This window comes from Lepisma saccharinum, chromosome 4 (assembly GCF_977018435.1).
Source record: "Lepisma saccharinum chromosome 4, izLepSacc3.1, whole genome shotgun sequence".
Classification (NCBI taxonomy): Eukaryota; Metazoa; Arthropoda; class Insecta; order Zygentoma; family Lepismatidae; genus Lepisma; species Lepisma saccharinum.
In genome coordinates this window covers 100,846,150-100,870,963 of record NC_139232.1, presented here as the reverse complement: position 1 = coordinate 100,870,963, position 24,814 = coordinate 100,846,150, and the positions used below count along the sequence as shown (strand labels likewise).

General features: G+C 39.7%; 1 protein-coding gene across 1 annotated transcript in view; it reads left to right on the top strand.

Moving 5' to 3' along the window:
* The window catches only part of LOC145987033 (dynein axonemal intermediate chain 7-like), a 57,549-nt gene extending 37,579 nt beyond the window's left edge, over positions 1 to 19,970 (top strand). Inside the window, exons 4-9 of the mRNA XM_083121494.1 lie at positions 10,442 to 10,598; positions 11,567 to 11,843; positions 12,495 to 12,590; positions 14,455 to 14,673; positions 16,779 to 16,880; positions 19,504 to 19,970. Coding sequence (XP_082977620.1) covers positions 10,442 to 10,598; positions 11,567 to 11,843; positions 12,495 to 12,590; positions 14,455 to 14,673; positions 16,779 to 16,880; positions 19,504 to 19,641 — 989 coding nt within the window. The 3' untranslated portion in view covers positions 19,642 to 19,970. The remainder of the gene's footprint in view (positions 1 to 10,441; positions 10,599 to 11,566; positions 11,844 to 12,494; positions 12,591 to 14,454; positions 14,674 to 16,778; positions 16,881 to 19,503) is intronic.
* Positions 19,971 to 24,814: the final 4,844 nt, after the last annotated feature.

Here is a 24,814-nt window from a genome sequence, read left to right as displayed (position 1 = left end):
GTGGAGGTACATTCTAGGATTAATTATACATTGAAGGCTCAGTTCAGATTAGTTCATCTGACCACATATTACACCTAGAACGAACCCTTGCAATTATATTGATGTGAATGACGTGACGTGTCCAATGGGCGTATATGCTGGTCATAACTCCTCCTTGGATAAGTATTCCTAAAAGAAGAGGGTCAACAGCAGGAGAAGATGGCATATGAGGACCAGCTACTAAAAAGTATACGTACTACCCCCCTCCCCCTTCGAAAACACTGGGCACAACACTGATATAAGGGCACTCTTTGATGTGTCGAATAAGTTGCAAATCTGCACATTATATTTCCAATGTTACGTAATGCTTACAGCATATTCTGTGCACGTCCCAGAAAAAAATAATTTAGACCCGCCTATGACTGTCGAGCTGCTGCTGTGCAAAACGAATAGAGGGACAAAACAATAAAGACACAACAAGACTTTCTGTGCGGCCTTACGAGTTGTTTGCGAGCACTTACAGGTCGGGGGGAGAGATTTGCTTTGTTGCATGCCGGTAATGAACACGGTTTTGTCAGTGTGTCGATAAATGTGAAACAGGCCTCCCCGATGGCACAGTGGTAACGTCCTGGTTTGATACCCTTTGGAGGCATATAGTGGTTCGGATCCCAGTTTAAACTGTAGGTCCAGTCCCGATTAGCCTTTCTGTGCAAAAAGTAGACTTAAAGGGGAAAAACACGGCCAACGTACACGATGAAATGGACAGCAAGACGTATGACAAGTATATTCGGGAACAGTTATTTGCAAATCTCCCTCCATGGACCGTCATTACTCTGTACCACAGCCGCATGAAAGAACAGCTTCCCATCAAATCATGGCGAAAGGATTTACATTCTTGTATTGAACAGTACCCGTTCCGTTAATCACTAACTTTTGTTGCGGCGTGTACTACAGCAGAAGTTCGATGCACGCCGGAGCCTTCTTCCACTGCGCACCATGCGGCAACACTGTCCCCATAAGCCCCATACTGAACTCTTAAGTTGGGCTCACCAATAGTTTAGGACACAACAGAGAAAAATTGCTAGTTCACTGATATGTCGCTAGGTGTCTCTGTATCGCGCCGGGGCAGGAAAACTCTTTTCATGCCAACCTCCAGGCCACTCTTAAAGAGTGCTTAGCTTTTCAGCACTCTTTAAGCATAGGTTGTTATGGCTGAAGGAAGTAATGGGATCGGCCACACGGACTGACTAGCCTGTGGATGCTAAACGTCTGCCGCATTCCGTAAGCATCGCCCATAGCGGACAAAGTGCGGAAGGAAGACTGGGCTGACTGCTATTTCTTTCTATTGATACTTATGGTATCGTCCACACGAGCGGAACGTGTGCTGGGCTGAATGATCACGTCACGCGCTTTGTGCATTGTTTCGCACCACGTGGTGCTGAGTTCTAGCGTTGTGTTTCTGATAAACATTGTTTTTGCAAGTAAAAATGGGTGATCTAGATATAGATAAATTAGACACAGAAGTATTTATTATGGAAGTGGAAAAGAGGCCATGTATATGGGATATTCGGTGTGAGGAATATAAAGACAGAAACAGAGAAGATTCTGCGTGGAATGAAATTTGCTGTACCTTGTTACCAAAGTTCGCAGAGCTTTCAGAAGTTGTAGCATAACGAACCACTCATCTTTGGTTTATTCACACGTACGTACATGCTTCCCGTCTATTGCTCCTATGCAGTGTGGAGAATTAGTATGATTTTCGAAGCCGTTTGCAATATTCTTCCTCCTCTCTTCCGTCGGTTGAGGTGAGGAAAGCACTGGCTCTGTAGTGTCCCATATTGCACGACAAACTGTTCTGACAACCTCACGGGCCGTAGATTTGCCAATTCTATAGGTATAGTGCAGCTCAATAAGGGAGCAACCAGTTTCGGTCCAGGACCATTTTTCCCCGCATCAATTTTAATACGGTCCAGGAATCTTTTTTCAAGAACAATTCGAATACTGCCCAAGAAGCTTTTTTCAGCTTTCAGATGCAGAGAGGAAATCTGTTTGTTGGTAAGTCATGACTCATGTACGAGAGCTTATTCATAACACACTGCATGCAAACACGCTAATTCGGATGAGTAATTAAAAAAAGGTTAGTAGTAAATATCTCAAAATACACTGAGATAAAAGCCATTCCCATTTCCTAAAAAGGGAAGGAGCTCACCTTTTTTGTTTTGGTGAAAATATAATTTTTTAAATGTTTACATTCCTCACCAAAATATAATTGGCTGTAACTTGAATAAAAGTTACGTATTTTCAGTTTCCGCAGAGTGTCAGCATTTTCTCTGCATTACCTTACCGACACAATACGGAAAGAATGCTTAGACGTTAAGCACTTTTTAAGCATTCTTTCCGCCGGTGTGGACAGGGTGTTATCACGCGATACCGATACATCGGCGTCGGGATCGGCTCAGCCCTAGTTAAAACCAAGATCTGTCAATTGCGTATTTAAATTGAATCGTCATGGAATGATTAAAACATCATGCTTCTCACTCACTGATAGTAATAGAACAATTTGTTAGTTTTGTAAGGTGCCTAGGGTAGTTTGAGTTTGAGTTTTGGTTTTAAGTCCACTTTATGCACAGATTGGCTAATTGGAACTGGACCTACAGATTAAAATGGAATTCGAACAACCGGGTATCGAACCCGGGACCCCTTGAATAGTACTTAAGGTAATAGTATTTAAGTACTTATTACTACTACGCCCGGGTAGGTCCTGACCTAGGACACCCTTCGGCCCAGCGTTTCTAGGAAAATATAGAGGTCAGAGGCATAAAGGTTGGTATAGTCGACGCGCTAGCTACGTTAACGAACGGTTGGCTTTGAAGTCCACGGAACGCGCCCACCAGCTGCAACAATCACATTGAACGCGCAGTGTTGCCACACATCTACTCTACGCCACCTTGTCCCTCGCGCACAAGCAACTTCACGGTCTCCACATTGAAGTTACAAAGTACGGCAACAGCGTAATCCGCAGTCATGTGACTGAGACTCCACGTGGAGTAGACGAGCAGAATGACAGCTGCACCCATTGGTTGAAGGTTGAGTGTGATTGGACGAAAACAACTCGCTCGCTGTTTATTCACATCCACGTTCGTGGCGGCGGCTTTCTTCAGTTCTTCGACGTTAACGAAGTAAACCCGTGGACTTCAACACTTAGCACTGACGTTAAGAAAGAAGTCACCCTCCCCCTTATACTTCTATTCATAATTAAATCATGAAATTCCTGGACATTTTCCAATTGATATGGTGTCCGACTGCCACACGGAGACCCGAGTTCGATTCCCGGCGTGGGTGATCTCAAATCGGCCTCGATTATGTCAGTAACTGACTTTCATGTAATTTCATTTGAAATGTTGTTTCACTATCTCCTCCCTACCTTTATATAGGCCTATAGACCCTATTCATTTCTGAACTTAAGTTCAAGTGTGTTTGTTCGACACAAACGATAATGATGCAAGCACAAGAACTAATATGAAAATATTGTGGTATACGTATTTATATATTGTACGTTTGTACGTATGTATCTATATTCTCTACCTTAACGCAAACAATTATTCGTTATTATTTTGAGCTACCCGTAAAGGTGGCAGGACTGCGTGTCATTGCTTAATGCCAGAGAAGGATAGGGTGTGGGAGTGGTTACAGTATCTAGAATCTAGAGGTCCGTTTGAGATCAGGAGTTTACTATGCAAGGTATGATGTGTTTTTAGTAAAATAAAATAACAAGTACTTATTTAGTCTCATATTTATTAGCTCACAGTATATGATTTTGTGTCACGTTCTATCTTTGGGTCAGCATTAATAGTTTTATTGTGTAAGCATATGATGTGTTGGATTAGTGTTGATATTACATTCTTTTTATTTTTATGTATGTAGGGTAAATAACAATAATAACATTTTTAAGAAAAAACAATAATATAACAATATTACAACTAATTTATACACGAGGCTAACTAAAGCAGAAAGGTGATTTTCACTTCTTATTTGATTTATTGTTATTACTAGCGAGATGAACACGAGATTCTGAGCTGTGAGGAAACTAAACTTTAAAATTCATCTCAAGGATAATTTTCTTAATTTTTTCAAAGTATATAAAATAAACTTTGATTACGTATGTTAATTCCTCATATGTTTTCTTTATTTCGTGAGATAAGATCCTTACATTGACATACTAATCTAGATCTGCAGCGTTTTAAGTGCATCTATTCGCCGTTTGCATATCGTTTTCGCGCTTTTCTGGCTTCGGATTGATATCGTAGTTGATGGATGTTCTAAGCAAACACAGATGACCTAACCGGCGATAGTTGCCGATAAGATAAAGGCAATCGGTGGGTAACAATTGTTTAGTGTCGAAGTCTAATAACAATTCTTGAATTTGATGCGTAAATCAAAACAACTTGACATTTTATTTATAGGAAACGTGGAATTGGTATCTGTATTGAAATCAATTGCAAGACTTTGCAAGCTAAACAAAGTCCTTACCAGAAAATCCAATCAAATACCATATTTGCCGGCGTATAAGACGCACTTTTTCACCTTATGGTTCGTTGATTGGTGTTTTACGTTCAATTTATGCACAGTAAGGCTAATCGGGACTGGACCTATTGGTTAAAGTGCCTTCACCGGGTATCGAACCCGGGACACCTTGATTACAAGGCGGCGACGCTACCACTGCGCTATCGGGGAGGCACTTTTTCACTTTAAAAATATGTCTGAAAATCAGGGTGCGTCTTATAAGCCGATACTCAGTTTTTTAATTACATTCATTTCTGTAAATTTTCTCTATTCTGAGTTAGACGATTTCCTTGCGGTGTGTGACGAAGAAGATTAAAATGTATTCTTTCCTAGTTAGATTACCTAAGTTATTTGTTGAAAGTAGACCTACATGTTACTTTATATTTGAAATACTGTAAATTAATTAAAAATTCAGTGATAAAGATTTTTCCTAAAAAAATGTGTACTTTTACGCCAGTGCGTCTTGATACGCCGACAAATACGGTGCTTTCTTGCCAATATTTTAGTTGCAACTCTCTCTCCTCAAATAAGATACAAACCGAAAAAATGGGCAAATTTGCCACCAGCTCCTCCAATTTTGACCAAATTTTCAGCATTTGCTCTCTACTACCCTGAACATGCATGTATGTACAAGTTCGAGAAAACGCCGGTTTCAGAGTTACGTCATTTTGAAAATTTCCGGTTTTTGGAAAACGAGTTACATTCTTCACAATTAATCTGCTTCTAAGTGAGTAAAGACTTCGAGAAAGAATCGTTTTGTTGCTTTTACAACCGCGCACATTATTCCATGGTAAAAAATATATATATTTTTGAAACTGTCCAAAATTTCTTCATAGAATTTGACGAAAATGGTGACCACTAGTGTTTTACTTAGGTCGCTGCACCCTTCCGAGACTTAAAAAAAGGGCTATAGCGACATTAATTCAGACCACATCTTGCTAATAGGAGAAATCAATCTTACATTGAAGAAGATAACCCAAAACCAGGTGAGCAAGAAACCCCACTTAGAGAAGCTAAGGGAAGAAGACGAAAGACAAAAATTTGCAGAACATTTCCAAGGAAACTATAATAAGTTTAAAGCTAGTTGTAACAATAAGGATGAGATGTGGGATGGAATAAAAAGCTGCTTACAGAAGGCAGTGGATGAAACAATAGGCTACAGGGAAAGGAAAAGTGCAAAGAAACCATGGATTACTGAAAGTATTCTGGAAAAAATGGAGGAACGGAGAAAATGGAAGAATGTAAATACAGAAGAGGGAAGACATAATTACAAGATACTGAATAACCAGCTAAGAAGAGAAACTGACAGGGCAAAAGAACAATGGATGAAACAAAAATGTGAAGAAATTGAAGAACTGGAAAAAAGAGGAAGGTATGACTTGATGTATCGTGAAGTAAACTGCTTGGGCTTCCAAAAGAAGAAATGGAAAACAATGTGGATGATAGAAGACGAGGAAGGATGTGAAATCACAGACAAAAAAGGAATATCGAATGTGTGGGGAAAGTACGTTGAAGAGCTCTACCAGAAAGAGAATCGCCCAGACAGTCTGAATGTAGAAAATGAAGACGACGTGCCTGATGATGAGAAAGGATACTATATCCTGAATGAAGAATTTGAGCAAGCACTCAAAGAAATGAGGAATGGGAAAGCAACTGGCACTGATGAAATTCCTGTTGAACTTATCAAATGCCTGGGAGATGGAAAAAGAGAAATACTGCACTTATGCAATGAAATCTATGAGAAAGGGGATTGGCCACAAGATTTCACGGAGACTGTTTTGGTACCTCTGCAGAAGAAAAGCAATGCCAGAAAATGTTCTGAGTACAGGACAATCAGCTTGATATCTCACTCGGCAAAAATTCTTCTAAGAATTCTGAACAGACGCCTATACTCGAAGGTCAGTGGCGAGTTAGAGGAAGAACAGTTTGGTTTCAGGAAAGGAAGAGGTACAAGGGATGCAATTGGTTTACTGAGGACCATTGGGGAAAGATATTTAGAGAAAGGAAAGGAGGTGTTTGTAGTATTTGTAGACCTGGAGAAAGCCTTTGATAGAGTGAATTGGATTAAACTTTTAGAAATTCTGAAGAAAATTGGCGTAGATTGGAAAGAGAGAAGACTTCTAAGCAACTTATACATGAATCAACGAGTTAAAGTGAGAACAGGAGACGAAATGACAGAAGGCTGTGAAATTGGAAGAGGAGTACGACAAGGATGCTGCCTATCGCCTACTTTGTTTAATATCTATTTAGAAGATATAGTGAAAACTTGTTTCCAGGGCACAGGAGGTGTCAAATTGGGAGGAAGAAGAATAAACTGTATAAGATTTGCTGATGACATGGCATTATTCGCTGAGGATGAAATAACCATAAATAGTATGTTAGAAGAGTTAAACAGCAGATGTGAGCAGTATGGAATGAAGATTAATGTAAAGAAGACAAAGGCAATGGTTATAGGACGGAAACCAAGGAATATTAATGTGAGAGCAAACAGTGAAAGAATCCAGCAAGTGGATAGCTTCAAGTACCTCGGATGCACTATAAGCAGTGACATGAGCTGCAACCAAGAAGTGAAAATGAGAATCGCAATAGCAAAAGAAGCTTTCAATAGAAGAAAAAATGTTTTTTGTGGACCCATGGACATAGGTCTAAGGAAGAGATTAGTGAAATGTTTTGTGTGGAGTGTAGCACTATATGGTGCAGAAACCTGGACGTTGAGAAGAAATGAAGAGAAACGACTCGAAGCTTTTGAAATGTGGACATGGCGAAAAATGGAGCGTGTAAAATGGACAGACAAGGTAAGAAACGAAGCCGTACTGAAAAGAGTTGGTGAAAAAAGATCTATACTGGAGACCATCAAGAAGAGGAAAAGAAACTGGTTAGGACACTGTCTAAGAAGAAACTGCCTGCTAAGAGATGCCTTGGAGGGAATGGTTGAAGGAAGAAAACTCCGTGGAAGAAAGAGATATCAGCTTATGGATGATATTAAATTAACTGGGTCGTATGCTATTACGAAGCGTAAGGCAGAGAACAGGGAAAGCTGGAGATTGCAGTGAAAAACCTGCCAATTAGGCAGAAAACAATGAATGAATGAAGCGAAAGTGCTATTTGAAAGGTGATTGAGGGAAATCCTTCACCCTCTGCTTGCAAATATTAACCCTTGGGGGAGGATGTTTTATGCATAATACTTGCATCCTAACGTTTCGAAAGAAGCTACCGGAATGTCTTTCCCCCACTGGAATCTTCTCAAATATCACACTGGCTGTAACACCTTAACGTGCCATGTTTGCAATAAAAAAAGTTTTATTATGATAGTAAAACATTAATGCAGTACTTGTCTTATTTATAGAGCAAATCCATCTTGTATCTTTCAAAGATTATTGTAAATGTCTCTAAACGTCTTCCTGAACTGTCTTTTCCCTGTTGAAATATTCTGAAGAATGTTTCCGCTATTGGCCTGCCAAGTTCCGTACAAGAGATTCGAGAAAACTCTGTCAGTAAACTACTTACAGTATTCATCCTATTAGCTCACAGTAGGACGCCACTGCTTAATTATGAGCAGATATTATGTGAAAGAAGCACGCACACCGCACACGATTCGAAACACATCACCATGGACCTCCCCGATGGCGCAGTGGTACCGTTGTCGCTTTGTAATCAAGGGGTCCCGGGTTCGATACTCGGTAGAGGCACAAGTGGTTCGGTTCCCACCTTAAACTGTAGGTCCAGTCCCGATTAGCCTTACTGTGCATAAAGTGGACTTAAAACACCAAATCAACCAACCAATCCAAACACTTCACAAAACGAAACGGAAAGTCGGTAATTGTTGGAACAAGTATTGCGCACTAAGTGCACAAGTGAAGGAAGAGCAAAGGGATCTTCATTACTCACCCTTCTTTCTCGGTTCAAAAAGAAGTAAAGAATTGACAATTGGAGTGTCGGTCTGTGGCGGGACAGCTAATCGCAGTTCGCTGATGTTCTCAGCAGGAAATTTTGGAGCCACAAAATACGGGAAAGGGTAAAGGAGAAACATACAGAATGTGCTAGGAAAGGGGGACATCAACACAACTGAACTCTTATGTCATTTTATGTCTATATTAAACTTTAGAAGGCTGTGCATTTCAATTATAGCATTACATTACAAGTGTCAAAACAAGGGGAATTTGAAGGTTGGAAAGAGAATTTTAGGCATCGTTAGAAATTTTTTAGTTAAACACGAATAGCACTGTTTCGATGGTTGTTGCTGACGGACTTGAACAACCAGTGGTTTGTAGTGATGTGATAGGGAAAAATCAGCCGAACTTTCTCGTCATAGCAACCTATGAGGGTGTGGCAGGAGCCATTCAACAACCATCTCTGCAGCAATTGGTATTCTGCGAAATCTTGCTTGCTTTACTTAAGCAGATCACGACTACATACGACCTCCCACATTGCTGATCTCCATAATAATATCTTTCTATGCATACGTGTGGAAAGGATTAAGAAAACTATATAACTACATGGCGGCTGCGGAACGGCATAGTTTCGATCCCGGGTTCAGTCTCCAGGAATTTTCGGCCTGTGTATAGGGCCGGTGGCAACCCACCATCGTGAGGAAATTGGGGAGCTCGGAGTGAGTGAGCGTAATCCGGTCGCGAAGTCCTACAACGGCTGGGTATTGGTCGGGCCGACCAGCCGTCCCCCTAGTCTGTCTGCAGATCTCCACGCCCCCCTGGTGGCCCGCGTGAGAGGGAGGCAATCAGTCGGTAGGTAAACCAGGGCCCAATAATGGGCTGTAGCGCTATAGGGTTACTTTTATATAACTACATGATTAAAGATTATTCCTCGGCAATATTTGGCTGTTGTGCAACACTGCAACAATATCAGCAGCTGCCACTGCTCTTAAAGTAAGATTGCGAAACTTGGTATTTTTCACCCATTTGCGACGTTTTACTACGCAATATTTATTCGAGGCACGACAATTTTGGATATTTTCAACAATAATCACAGACTACACTTAGAATTATTTTTCTTCAATCCCAAGAATATCTTCTTGGTGTCAATAGATAAGTAACTATCTAAGATTGAAGTAGCCAATTTTAGTTTCGATTTTAACTTTTGACCGAATTTTCGCCACCTCAACGAAAGATACTGTGATTATGCTGATAATATTTTTATCACACGTCCTAGAGCTGAACAAAGGTAGTAGAAGAGGATTAAAAAAAACATCATTTCATGCGAATACATGTGTAACCTGTGAATATATGCTTTTTGTCAAGGTCAAGTATTGATAAATTGTTCCTGCCCGTGATTTATGCACACAGTCCAAACTTCCACCAAATTTTTCGCTACATCTCCCTATTTTTTAAAATACAATACAATACATATTTTGTGGTAATTTTAACGCTAAATATACATGTACGCTGCTTAAAGAGGCCCTTGCATCTTCTCAATATTATATAGGAAAACGTAAAAATCTAAGAGTGTTAGCTCTGGCTACCGTGGTGGCCATTCACCTATGTAACCTGACTGTTGCCCAACCCTGTATAGATAAACCTTTTGTCGATTCCAAGACCCGTACGGTTACAGGATTTGTCACTAAAGTTAATTAAATATATTATTTCATGCAGTGAATTTTATATTTGTAACACATGGCTTCACAGATTCTTGTGCTTCGACATAACCCGACATGCTCACCATCTTTAAATTTATGCTTACAGTTTATCTGTATTCAAATCAGAGTAGTGCCTCATGCATACTTTGGCCTGCTCTACTAATAGTAAAACCGAGCATTCGAAAGTATAACCTCTGGCTTTAGAGTGACTTACACTAACCACTTTACCTGCCACACTGTATAAGCAAAGACTGGCCATTGCACTTATCAGCAATTATCTTGTGCTTTCTCTTTCGAACTTTTTTGCAGTACCAATGCTTGAAGATTTTGTGATGGTAGACTTCTACGAGGAGTACGATCCTCCCCCACCCCCGAAGCCCGGCCAGAAGAGGACCCCGGAGGAAATTGAAGCCGAACTCAAGAAACAGGAAGAGGAACTACAGAGGCTGGCTCTTGTTACAATCAAGTAAGTGGTGCAGCTTGTACTTGCTTCCTTCTCCTGTCTTTGCCTGTAACCAGCGGGTTTCTATAAAGAAGCGTACTACATTTGATATTTTTAAATCTTAAAGTCCACTCTGTGCTCAGGTAAGCTGGGACTGAGCGCCAGTTTCAAGTGGAATCCGAAACACTATGCAGTGTGCGGTTATCGAACCTGGGGCGCTTTGTTTACACAGAAACACGTTTGGTAACCGAAAACAAAAAAAATGGTAGCCTTTACTAAAATTGGTAACTTCAATTAACTTTTTGGTAACTCTCAGCATATGTGCACGATTACTGAAAGAATTTGGTTCTGGCGAACAATCACTTCTTTGCCTCCTTCAAAAACAAATGAAGACTAAAATTGGTAAACGCTGTAAGTGCCACAAGAATTCAAACACCGTTTTCCACGTTAAACTGTGAAATGTTCCATGCTTTATAATGTGGTAAACGTGGCTGGTAGCCCTCCAAGTAGTTCAAAGGGCGTGTAAAGAGTCACTAGTGTGCACGTTCTTACGGGCTGATGTGCGGAACGATGCGATTTCCAAACACTTTCGCTTATGGCACTTACAACGTTTACCACTTTTAGTCTTCAAACATTTAGTAATCAGAAATTATCTTTTTGGTTATTCGAAACAAACATTCGCCGCTCTGCGTGAGTGGTTAGCACAGCTTGCTAAGACGCCACGGGTCTCGGGTTTGAATCCCAGGTTGGGCATGGGTGTTCTTTTGTGATTCATCACTCATTCTCATCTTCGCGATTAGTCGAAAGTGGCAAAAAAGCAAAGTAAAAGAAGCAATCAATCGAAATAAACTTTTTCCTTCTGTGTTCAAGGAGACAGCGTTACTACATCCGTCATAGGAAGCCTAAGGTATTTCAATAAATATTGAAGTCTAATGAAATGTGAAATGTCTTGATCATGCAGTCGAGAAATTATTTAAAATATTCCTGTACAGGCTTCCTGATACGGTTTTCTGGTTTGAGCCTCCAATCATGGTGAGATGGGATGACGAGGAGTCGTATTGGACTACTGAAGGTTTCTACGATTTAAAGTTCAACGAGGACAAACAGCAGCTGACGTTCCGGACTGGCGAGATGGGGCTGATGGCCCTCGCAGCCTTCCGCTTTCCGAATCTTCCTTACCAAACGTGGGAACTGAGGCCGGTCCCTGAGGGTGGAGTTGTTCTGAGCATCACAGCAGCCATACTCATTGTTGAGTTCTTCATTAACAAGGTAGGTCTCCACTAGGGATGGACGATATTGGAAATTTGATATCGCGATATATCGTCAATACAATATCGTCACAGACGATACGATATTTTTCGTGTCGTGATATCGGCGATATATCGTTTCCACGATATATATCGCCAAATATCGTGACGATATCTCGCTATAATAACGTAACGATATATCGCCAACACGATACGTATCGCCAAATATCGTGACGATATATCGCTGACACGATATATATCGCCAAATATCGTGACGATATATCGCTGACACGATATATATCACCAAAATATCGTGACGATATATCGTCTACTTGATATCGCCTTGACGATATTTTTTTAATATCGCGATGTATCGTCTGGACTAGTGTTTGGAAGCAACTAGTTACAATTTGAGGAATTCTAAATGTAACTAGTTACTTTTAAAAGTAAGTGGCTGTAACTGTAACAGAGTTACTTTTTGCAATAACACTTAGAAGTAACGTTGTCAACAGTTTCTTTACGGCATTTAAATTGTTAACTTTAAAATGTGTAAGGTGGGGAAACAGCTAAGTTTGGCAACTATGTTTCTTCTCTTCATGCTAAGGTGAATTCCAGTCGTGTTTTTTTCTGTAAATTTAAATGTGTTATTTTATTTTCTTCCCTTTATTTTCAGCAAGGTCAAATATGCTTGCAACAATTACAAAATGGACCAAATAATACATTGCAAGATATTGTGGGTAACTTCTACAAACCACATCAGCTGATTCGCGTAAGTGTTTAAATATTAGAACTCTGAATGTAATCATGGAAGTCATTAGCGAGGGGGGGTGCATCATTCTAATAATGTGGGAAAATATATACTTAAGATATTTGTGTATTATAGAACATATCCTAATAATTCAACGGTTACAACGTTCATGAATGTAATAGCATATGTACAGACCACGAGCAATCACTTTACTGTGTACGTCATATGGATATTTGTCTTATTCTATAACTGGAATAGGTCACTTTTTGCTACAAATAAGTTCTATGATCAAACAGTAAAATGTAAGTTGTTTCATGAACTAATTATTTTTTATCGCTTAACATTTTATAATTATTTTTGCTATTTTCTTTCGCGTTGTGTATTTTTTTATGGCTATTTATCTCTTACATTTAGATCAGTATAATTAATTGCTTCATATTGCCTCAATGTTTTCGTAGGTTATGCAATATGCAATTTATACTTTCGTTACTTTTCAGTGGAAAAACTGCTGCTACCATTATCTTCCAGTTTAGTCTCACGGAATGCATGTTTTACAAACATGTATGAAGATCTACTTTATACATAAAGGCAAACTTGAAGTTATAATAATAATAACAATAAATATTCTTTATTAGGGCGAGTGTGTTTTGGTCTCGAGGATCGTTTTCACAATAAACCCTTGTCTCTGTTAAAGCCGATAGAATTCAAAATAGAGGGAAAAGCATGGTTAGAAAATAAAAATAATCATGCGAACCACTGAGCTCTCGAACAAAAATCCTCTTGGTTCGTCAGTAGCCAAATGATTGTGTTTATTTCCTAAGAATAAAGATAATAATCAGAGTTCAATTATTACATGAGTTCTTAAAGTACATTACTAGGTGTGTCATTTAAATTATTATGGAAAAAACTCTCTCTGTATTTATGTGTGTGTTGTGTGTGTCGCGGGAGACCAGGTTCGATTTTCACTGTCAATGTGCCTATATGGAGCGATTCTGTGGATTTCCCAACCTCCAATAAATGTGCACCTGGAGGAAATGCAGCCGGAACTTTGTGCTGATCAAATCCCTTCCACAAATGTGTGGAGGGAGGGAAAGCGTGCTCAGGGAGCTTCCCTTTGATCCAGAAGTTACATTTGGGAGAGGCGAATTTCAGCCGAGTACTTCACCTCACCGAGAATCAATTCTAACCTACACATGCACCGTTTTACATGAACAATATAAATACAATACACAGGTATAGTTCTGTTAGCAGGAACCAACCATGTTCAAAATATTGGCGTTTCTTTGTTTTTTGTTTTCTTTTTTGCAAAAATAGGGGCTTAGGACTGGAATAGACTATTTTTATTGTATGTTGTTATCATAATTTCTCCTACTGTCAAGGTATGGGGAATAAAATGAATAAACAAAGAAAGAAAACCCATTCTCTGTCGGGGTGTCGAGTTTCATCCGATTTTGAGACGTTTGGCAGAGTGGTCCGGATCCAATTTTAAATTGTACGTACGTCCAGTTCTGATTAGCCTATCATGAACAAAAAGTAGGCTTAAATCAAACTTTTAAAAAAAATATTCTTGAGCCTGTTAAACTTTGCTATAAAAGGCAGAACACTTGAGTGTTGAAAAATATTAGGCATAATAATATATCCAAAAAAACTGGCAGTCGGGAGGTACGATCACCCCTATCACCCTCCCCTTGGATCCGCGCCTGCCTTTAATCCAAATTTTCTAAAAAATAAAAAATACACCAAATATTTTGCATTGGCTGTCAAAGAGAAGATCCGCAACACTATTTTATGATCATATCTCTCTATGGAATATCCAGACACGCCACAAACACATAATGCTCACAAACATTTTTGTTACACTAACATAGTACTTCAAATATTGCAGATAATGAGAGAGGGCGGAGCTGATATATTTCCTTCATATGATGCATTTTGTTACGTGGAAGGAGCTACTGGGAAAAACTACGTTGCAGAAATTCACCTCTACAGATGCATGGCAATGTTTGCTCAAACCTACAACTTCTCTTGGAGTCGTTGGAATCTCTTAGCTGGCAAAGACAATATGGTTCTTCAGATACGGGAATTTGTTGAAACCGATAAAGTGGTAAGCTGTATATGTTTTCCTCAATGAATATTAGCAATTAAGTTTTTCTTCGGTAGTTCTGGAAAATTTCCCAAGAATCGAGACCTTTCTCAGCTTTAAGAGGGCGGTGGAGTTTGGCGAAGGTCGCTGTGAAATGAGTTTAAATTTAACATTTTTTTAATATATATACATATATATATATAACTCCAACGATGAGAACTGTGCAAAGGGACTTAATTCAGATCATAACAAAGAAAACTACTTCATCAAAGTGTAAGTTCAATATTAAACTATTGATTCCTGACATCATTGTTACTACTGTACATTTTTTTTACATTGTTTTGTCCGTCTTTCTCCTTTTCAGTTTTCCCATATGTTATTACGCATGTCCACGTTTCCTCTTTTTAAATTCCAGGTAGTTTCGCTCCTGCCCATCTCTAATAGGGACTCTATTCGTTAATAGTTGAAATAATAATTGTTACTAATTTTGGCCTTATTATTATTATTATTATTATATATCGATTTTGTATAAAAAAACACCCCCTTCAAAAAAATTACTTACTTTCAACTGATATTCTCTACCTCCTTCTTTACTCTCAATTGATAATTCCAACCTCAACAAGAAAATTCAACATAATTATAGTAGCCACTGTAATCAACCAAATTTATTCAATCAAAATTTCAGTGATGAAGGTTCTGTCTGCCACTATTCTCGCTCCATGCAAAAATCAGCCAGCAAACAGTGAAATGCGAATTGCTTTGCCATTGGAGAAATTTTAGCCTCCGAAACCAGAATGAAAAGAAACAGGTGGGTGCCCTTTTCCTGGAAACCTCACTGCGGGAGTCACGGAGGAGGGGAGGGGGTGGTGAAGAGAGGAAGGTTCTCTGGCCTCTGGTTTAGGACAGCCGAAAAGAATTCTTAGTCCCCTGATATGTCGCTAGGTGTCTCTGTATCGCATCGGGCCAGGAAACTACTTTCATGCCAACCTCCAGGCCAGTCTTAAAAGCTGAACTTCATCAGTAAATATTCCGATTGGTCAACTTTGTTTTTCGTCCTGTAATTGCTTGTGTTGGAAGTGGGGCTGTAATCAGTGTCCTTCTGGGTAGTCGTGAAAAGTGAACCACTTTTCCGCGTGGCACACTTTGGAAATTACATTATTGCAGGCAGACGAGTCTCCGGCGCCTTTCCTCACAGCCAATATAATAATTCCCTGTGGGTTTGTGTATAGTCGACACGCTAGCTACGTTAAAGACCGGCTGGCTTTGAAGTCAACAGAGCGCGCCAACCAGTTGCAACAATCACATTCAATCTACAGTGTTGCCACACATCCACTCTCCACATCTACTCTACGCCACCTTGTCCCTCCTCGCACAAGCACCTTCACGGTCTCCGCATTGAAGTTGCAAAGTACGGCAACAGCATATCCGCAGTCATGTGACTGAGACTCTGCGTGGAGTAGACGAGCAGAATGACAGCTGCGCCCATTGGCTGAAGGTTGAGTGTGATTGGACGAAAATAACTCGCCCGCTGTTTATCCCCACCCACGTTCGTGGCGGCAGCTGTCTTCAGATCTTGGACGTTAACCAAGTAAACACGTCATCTAACATGCCCTCTCCAAATGTATTTGTTTGGGTTTGCGTTTTAAGTCCATTTTATGTATAGATAGGCTAATCGGGACTGGAACTACATGTTCAAGTGGATTCCGAACCACTATGTGCCTTCATGCATCTCACCTGATCACCACTCAAATGATGGAACAAATGCGATGCTAAATCAGCACTGGCGACGCTAAAAGGGGGCAAAGTATCATTCATCCTCATCATTTAAATAAGCCAAAAGTTCAAGTAAAGTGATCAAATGAAGGAAAAACAGATAAAAAGTAGATTAATTTCAAGTACTGAAATCATATTTTATTTTTCCATAGATGTAGGCATACTACATTACGAAAGAGAACAGACGTCAGTTTATACAAAACACAGTAGCAACCACAAGGATGGGGTTTGATGGGAATTGTCCCTCCCTTGGGCACGAAAAATAACACCATGAGATACTGGTCGCACGTAATCGTTTATTTGCATTAACTGCAAAGTTGTTAATTCTTGAATAATACCTGGATCTTTTTCAGGTTAACTATTCCATGTTGCTGGTTACTCCATACAAAGCTGCAATCGTAGACTGCAGTGAAATGAGCCAGTCCTTCAGTGAAACAGAAGTTCCAGAAATGAAGGTACTGTTCAATGTTATTAGGATTAAACCATTATTTTGTATTTGTAATGTTTTGTTATTTTTCTCGCCACTTTTGGATAATCGCGACGTTGAGGATGAGTGATGATTAGATAAAGCTGATGAAAGGACACTCTTGCCCGGACTGAATGATCGATTGTCTCCTGTGAGTTATGAATAATGTCAAATATTTATATGCATGTAAAAAAATGTTATGGCAAAATCACACTTTTATTGAAGTGGCACTTTTGTGTACATTCAAGTTGGTTGGGTGCATTGAAGGCTTGACTCTTTACAGTTCCACGGGAAAATATTAAAGGAAGATTTTTTGCCTCCAAATGTTGTCATTTTGTCGCTTTAACCGCAGTCCTAACAACCCTTTCAGTTAATATCCTCCCAGTTGAACGAAGATTGCCAAGTGGAGCAAAGGCATTTCAGAAACTTACCCATCTTCTGTTGCTGAGCCTTTGTTCCTGTTAAGCCTATCAACGCAGTTTAAAACAAAAAAATTCTGATCACCAAGGTAACATAGCTTCCTTATTAGTTCAAAGTCAGTGCGGGAAGACTGGGAGATTCAGAGGTTGCTGTCCACTAGCTAGGAAAAGTTATGTAAATTATCCCTCCATATGTGTGTGATTGTCATCGTGTTAACCCCCTCCCCACAGCTATCTTCAAACACCCCAGTATATCCAAGGGCGAAACACTGGCTGTTTCTACTCGTCTACAGAAGTGACAAATTTTCATTGACAGCTAAACTCTCATAGCTCAAAGAATTGAATCACATAGTCGGAACATGGGTGTTTACCTATCATTGTTTTCATCTAATCATTATTCATTCTCATCATTATGCCAGTGGCGTCACCAGAGAATTGTATTTTCAAGTTATCTTCGCTTTAGTAGTCATTCTCTGTCATTACTCCTTCTTTCTTTCTATTTCTCTCTGTCTCTCTTTTCTTTAGTTCAATGCTTCTCTCTCTCTTTTTCTTTAGTTGGGTGCTTCTCTCTCTCTTTTTCTTTAGTTGGGTGCTTCTCTCTCTCTCTCTCTCTCTCTCTGTCTGTCTTTAGTTCGATGCTTCTCTCTCTCTCTCTTTTCCTTTAGTTCTATGCTTCTCTCTCTCTGACTTTAGTTGGATGCTTCTCTCTCTCTCTCTCTCTTTCTTTAGTTCCATGTTCCATGCTTCTCTCTCTCTCTCTCTTTCTTTAGTTGGATGCTTCTCTTTCTTTCTTTTTCTATAGTTGGATGCTTCTCCCTCTCTCTTTTTCTTTAGTTGTATTCTTCTCTCTCTCTGTCTTTAGTTCGATGCTTCTCTCTCTCTCTTTTTCTTTAGTTCAATGCTTCTGTGTCTCTCTTTTTCTTTAGTTCTATTCTTCTCTCTCTCTTTCTTTAGTTGGATGCTTCTCTCTCCGTCTCTGTCTTTAGTTCGATGCTTCTCTCTCTCTCTCTCTTTCTTTAGTTGGATGCTTCTCCCTCTCTCTCTTTCTTTAGTTGGATGCTTCTCACTCTCTCTCTTTTTCTTTAGTTCTATGCTTCTCTCTCTCTCTCTCTCTCTTTTTCTTTAATTCAATGCTTCTGTGTCTCTCTTTTTCTTTAGTTCTATTCTTCTCTCTCTCTTTCTTTAGTTGGATGTTTCTCTCTCCGTCTCTGTCTTTAGTTCGATGCTTCTCTCTCTCTCTCTCTTTCTTTAGTTGGATGCTTCTCCCTCTCTCTCTTTCTTTAGTTGGATGCTTCTCACTCTCTCTCTTTCTTTAGTTCTATGCTTCTCTCTCTCTCTCTCTCTCTCTCTCTTTTTCTTTAATTCAATGCTTCTGTGTCTCTCTTTTTCTTTAGTTCTATTCTTCTCTCTCTCTCTTTCTTTAGTTGGATGCTTCTCTCTCCGTCTCTGTCTTTAGTTGGATGCTTCTCTCTCTCTCTACCTCTTTCTTTAGTTGGATGCTTCTCCCTCTCTCTCTTTCTTTAGTTGGATGCTTCTCACTCTGTGTCTTTCTTTAGTTCCATGCTTCTCTCTCTCTCTCTCTCTCTCTCTCTCTCTCTCTCTCTGTCTGTGTTTCTATCTTTCTCTCTCTCTTACTCTCTCTCCGTTATACCTTTCTTCTATATTTCTATGTTCCTCTTCCTCTTTTATCTTCATCTTTTACTTTCATTCTCAGTTTATCTCTTTCTTTCTCCCCATGTTCTCTATACTCCTGCGCGTGTACGTAATTCTAACTCGCCTTCGAATATTTTTCATGAGGTGTAAGGTGTGATCCTTCCTCAAGACACCCAAATGTCAACCTCACTTTCACGTAGTACACCCTGAACTGCATTTTGTAGACTAACGAGGCTCTGGCGTCTGTATCCATGGTCAATGGGACTTATGTTGTGGTGCTGTCCATACGTATGTGTGATTGTCCCTTCATCTACTTCATCTTTTCAGCATTCATCCTCATCTTCTCAATTAGCCAAAAGTGGAAGAAACTCGCAGTAAAATAAATCAATCAATTAATATGAATATTTCTAATGTGCAGCTTAACCCTGTGGCGCTTTCGTCGAATTTTAAACCGTAAGCAATTTAAGATGTACGGCAGAAAGTAAATTGTGTAATGTCTGAGGTACCGATAGGAATAAAGCTCTATTCTTTTTCTTTCAGTACTACAGCGACCTGTACTTCATGATAATGGATATGGGCAGTGAGACATCGAAATCTATGATGGAAGAGATGGGGTGTGAAATGCTGGAGTGCCTAAGTGATATTCTTATTTCTACGAAAGTGCTTAGTTTTTCGTAGTCTATCATTAATGGCTACTTTTGGAATAAGAGCCAAATTGACACTTGCGTGGACCATATTGTGAATATAATTAGTATATTTCCAACATTATGGAGCAGCTGGTAATCGTACGCACAATGCACAAAGAAACATATCATACTTCTGAATGTAAATAACTATGATCTGAATGTTAATGTATATACGTACAAATGAAATAATTCATTTCTTGAAATATGTTCTAATAATATTTTACTGTTAAAATGGAGCAGCAGTTAAAAGTTGCACATTTGACTTGTTCGTATGTTAATACACATATTGTTTTAAATACAGTTTGTTCTAATGGCAGTGTTGTTTAGTGGATTCTCGTTGTTTTTAGTACCAGGTTTTGATATTTTATACATACGAAATAATATTGTTATTGAAATATCGAGATATTAAATACTGAAATATATTTTTTATTTGGCGGCTTTTATTCATTTTAAGTGTACACGCAAATAAATAACATTCTTCGTAAATGAACAATTATGGATCAGATCATATACAGGATTTAAAAAAAAATCCTCAGTCCAGTAGATGAAAATGTTCTCTGTGTTATAAATTTGTGTTTGTAATCGTCATTTCATTCTCTTCACGATTAGCAAAGAATTGCAGAAAAGCGACTCAATACAACGATCGAAGGTACGCCCTTTTGCCCTCGTAAATAGAAATTTATATTTTTCGAAGAGGATTGTTGATTGATTAATTTGCTAGAATACGCGAGCAAATCTAACATAATCCTGGACGCGAGGTATCATCCCTGCATCAAGCGAAGTTTCCAAGGCCAATCGGCCTCATACAGCGCCACCAATACACCTCTCTCTCGCTCTCTCGTCCACTTGCTTGCATGAGGACAGCTGAAGAGAAAGGTTGAAGAGTTTGACAGTTGGGCTTGCGTCTGCTTTACTCAATTGAATGGGTGCAAGGGGATCAGAATCGGGTAAGAGTTTCTTCTTTCTAAAAGTCATTCCCTTTTAGGTAAAAATTTACTATCCTTCAGAAACCTATAGCTTCTTCGTTTCGTCAATTTTTGACATTCGTACTTACCTATCTGCTTCGCGAAACATTCCTTAAGGTGTATTGACGTTTTTTTTCAATAAAGTAATTGCAATCTTTCACATTACGAGTACTTCTTTCTCGTAGTCTTTTCGCTTGCCTGAGACACAATATGGCGCGTATAGCGCTCGTCCCCCAAAGAAACCTCACTTTACTTCAAAGAAAGTTCCGAAAGATCAGTTTTCCCCCTTACAACCATAGATCAGGTCCACGTGGAGTCCAGTAAATCCTCCCCTGAAACCTTTTCCACCAATAATGTCCGTCCAAAAAATGACAGCTCTCGTCAACTCCACGTGGACTAAATGAGATGTTGCTAATTCAGTTTCTTTAGAGATTTTTGAACGCGAGGTTGCGATTCTTTATCTTTGCTAGGTTGTGTTATTATACTGTGCATTTTTTTTAATACAATATAAAGACCTTGGGAGTATAACGTCGCAGTGAATGAATGGATGTCCAAACACTGCACGCAAAAGCGACAACAGTGCTTTGCCGAAAAACAGGTGGTGGCTCGAAAGCAGATACGGTTCAGGTCGGCTTCCTCTGGGGTTCTGTCAAAGATGCCGAACTGGTGATACTTAGAGGACTTAGGGTATACACCTTCCTACATAATCGCACGTCGTGCTTGTGTTTTGTGATTTTCATTCGTTATGCAGTGTTTCAACCTTCGGAACCCAAGAAATACCCGAGGACAAAGCTCATCTGATCCAATTTTTTTTTTTTTTTTTTTTTTTTTCGCATTGTTTTACGAAGAAAATTGTAATGTTTCGTGGCGCTATCCGTGAATGGTTTTTGGGGCTATCCGTCCCGGAATCGGTGGGAAATTTAAAGTACAAAAATTATTTTAGTTTGAAATTTTTGAGTCCAAATTTCCCACCGATTCCGGGCTCGGCCCCGGGGATAATTGACCTACCGCTACCGCGGCCCCGCCTCCGCTCCGCTCCGACTACCCGGTTTTCTCTGTAGAGTCCCTGTTAAAGGCATGTTAGAAATTGGCCGGAGTCACCTGCCCCCAAATGAGCCCCAAACTTTTAAATTTGAAGAAATCCGTTTCCAGGATACGGAAAACTTACCTGAATTTCACCATGCATCGACAACACGTCATATTAGGCATATACCCACAGCCCATTCCTTCTAACGAGTAGCTTACATTCACTACCACATTTTCGACATTCCTTTCCTTTTTTCACGATCCCGTGTTCAATTAAATTTAAAAAATCCACTGGATCTTCCACACCCGGTACGAATTTCACCATGCATCCACGACACATCATGTTTCTAACTTTCGTTGCAAACACAGACAGTTCGAAACACTGGGCAACCAATGCACATGAACAAAACACAATCACGACGCGTGATGATGTACGAAGGTGTACGCGCCAAAGGCTATTGTCCGTCGGAGAATTAATTTTCAACAAAGAACATGAATTTCCCCTATCATACATTCCCACATCACACTAAACACCTTCCCGATGTTAGACAATACTACAGGAACTTATTACGGTAAGTAGTTTCTTTTGTGAAAATGAAGAAATCTGTCCGAACAATAGTAAACTAGTACTGAATATTTCGTATATTGTTTGGTATTCAACGAAAGATGTTCCTAATTCTCCATGAACTGAAGCATAGGGTAATTTGATTTCGATTCTACAGAACCGGTTGTGAAGCCCAGACTCGTCACCATGTTGTTTACATAGATTGCATCGTGTACGTGTAGTATTACATTGTGTACTAACATGCTATTGGTCTTCATGCGTAGACAATGATCGCTATTCCCATGTTAATGTGCAGGGACCAATTCCAGGGACCAATTCTTAAAAAGCGACACTCTCTGTTGAATTTCTGGAAGTATATGAAATTTCAGGATCACAGATAGAGAACAATGCCCCCCCCCCCCACATTGCGGGGTATGTAGGGGCGGCCGCTGCGTCTCTGGACCGAGGCAACCCACCATCGTGAGGAAATTGGGGAGCTACGAGTGAGTAGCGTAATCCAGTCTGGGAAATTTCCTATAACAGCTGCGGGTTCGACGTACTGACCCCACGTCACCCCCTTACCGATTGAAGAACCCCACACCTCTAGGTAAGATTGTCGGAGGGAGACTGGCAGTCGGGAGATCTGCCTAGGCCCTTCAAGGGCTGTCGAGCCATGGGTTATTATTATTATTACCAACTCTACATAAAGTGTCCTGATTCCTCGAAGAAAAAGTTTTCACAAAAATAATAAAAACTGACACAATCACATGAACTGGAACACGCTGTTGCAAGTCGACGGAATATGATATATCGAAAAGCGATTTTTTTAAAAAAAAATAGATTTGAGGCTGATACATTTCTTGTTATGACTCCTGTTTGTATATTTTATTTAGTTTTATGACGCTTTTCTACCTTTTTAGGCTAATGTCGAGGCTTAATGAAATTGATGAAGGGGCATGTCCATGCTGGCACTCGAACCTGAAAGTCGAAAGTTGCATGGCGAGATCTCGAGACGGGTTAGGGCTAAATCATAGGCATGTGCACGGAAGGGGCGGCAAGGGGGCAGTTGCCCCTCCTAATACTCTTACTTTGAGATTTAGTGTAGAGAAATATTATTCAACAGTAGAATTCTCTTTAAAAATAAAGTATTGTCAAGCTGACGAAAGTTTCCAGCAACTACAGCGGTTTCATTTCCTATGTAATTGGATTATCTCGCTTCGTTCTCCAGCAAATTAATTGTTATGCAGACTCACGCATTTTATTCGTCAGCCTAGTTGTGTTTACACCTATGTGGTCGCAGAATAAATTGCGGTCACACATTGGAAATGAATAAATTATGTGTATTGTTTTGAATCTGCTGTACGAAATCATGTTTATATGTAAATTAATCTGAACAATAGAGAAGGAAAATAAAGAGGGAGGCGAACAGAGAACTTTTGTGCCACGGAAGCTGGGATTCTTCAAATAGAGTGATTTTCGGTGGGTCTGAACACACACTATGTACGCCCCTGTTTAGTGCCCATCATCGATACAATATATGTTGGAATGAGGGTTTTCTTTCTCCGACTAAACTTTCATCAAGGCTCTTGCCCCCTTAATCAGAGGGTCTGCGCACGCCTTTGGGCTAAATACGAAAAAAAGTACCACTGCTACATCGATTTTGCCCTTGTTCGCGTTTTACACATTCTCACTTGATCTTGACAACTTAAGCATAGTTATATATATATATATAACTATGCTTAATATATATATATATATATATTTTAAAATCGCGATTTGAACGAATATAATCACTACTAGTAGTTAATAAAATTATGAACAATTTGTTTCAAATTCAGTAAGTGACGTGACAAACGTAGAAGAATGTAACGCCGTTCTCGTGACGCAAGTAAACACTCAATTTTGAATGCGCTTCATAGCATTACATTGTAACCTGCACATTTCGATTAGCTTTTCTCCTTGTAAATCTTATTTCTCAACGCAAAATTGCTGTCGAGAATATTCTCTCTCTACAGGTACACGAGAAAAGAATGACAATAAATTACACATATTTCACGAAAAGAAAGCGAATATTCTTCATCGCTTTTGGGTTGGTTTTGGCCCAAAAGCTTACGCGTGAAAGGTGTATTGATTCATTTGGTTTATTTCAGTTCGCTTTTCAGCCACTTTTGGCTAATCGCGAAAATGAGTGGTATGATGAAATTGATATTGTGAAATGACACTCACAAAGGACACCCATGTCCAGGCCGAGATTTCTTAGCGTGCAGTGCTAACCATTCCGCCACGGAGATCGGCGCGTGAAACGTGGAAAAACAACACAGACTGCAAGCATAGGCAAACGACACAGTGATTCGTATCTCTCATAACCAGCGTAGTCAAACGAAAGCACGATGACATTCCTCGGGATGGATTCGTGTATAGAGATATTCAAACCACTTTGTCCTTTCACAGAGCATGCAGAAAGCTTCAAATAACAAGATCATTTTCTATGTGACTTAGAAAAAAACATCTACGCAAGCGGCGCTTGCTCCGCTTTCCTTGAGTGCACGTTACTGCCAAATACAAAACGAAAGCACCACAATTATTTTGGCAGAATCGTTACCTAATTTTAGAGTATATGGCAGAAGAAT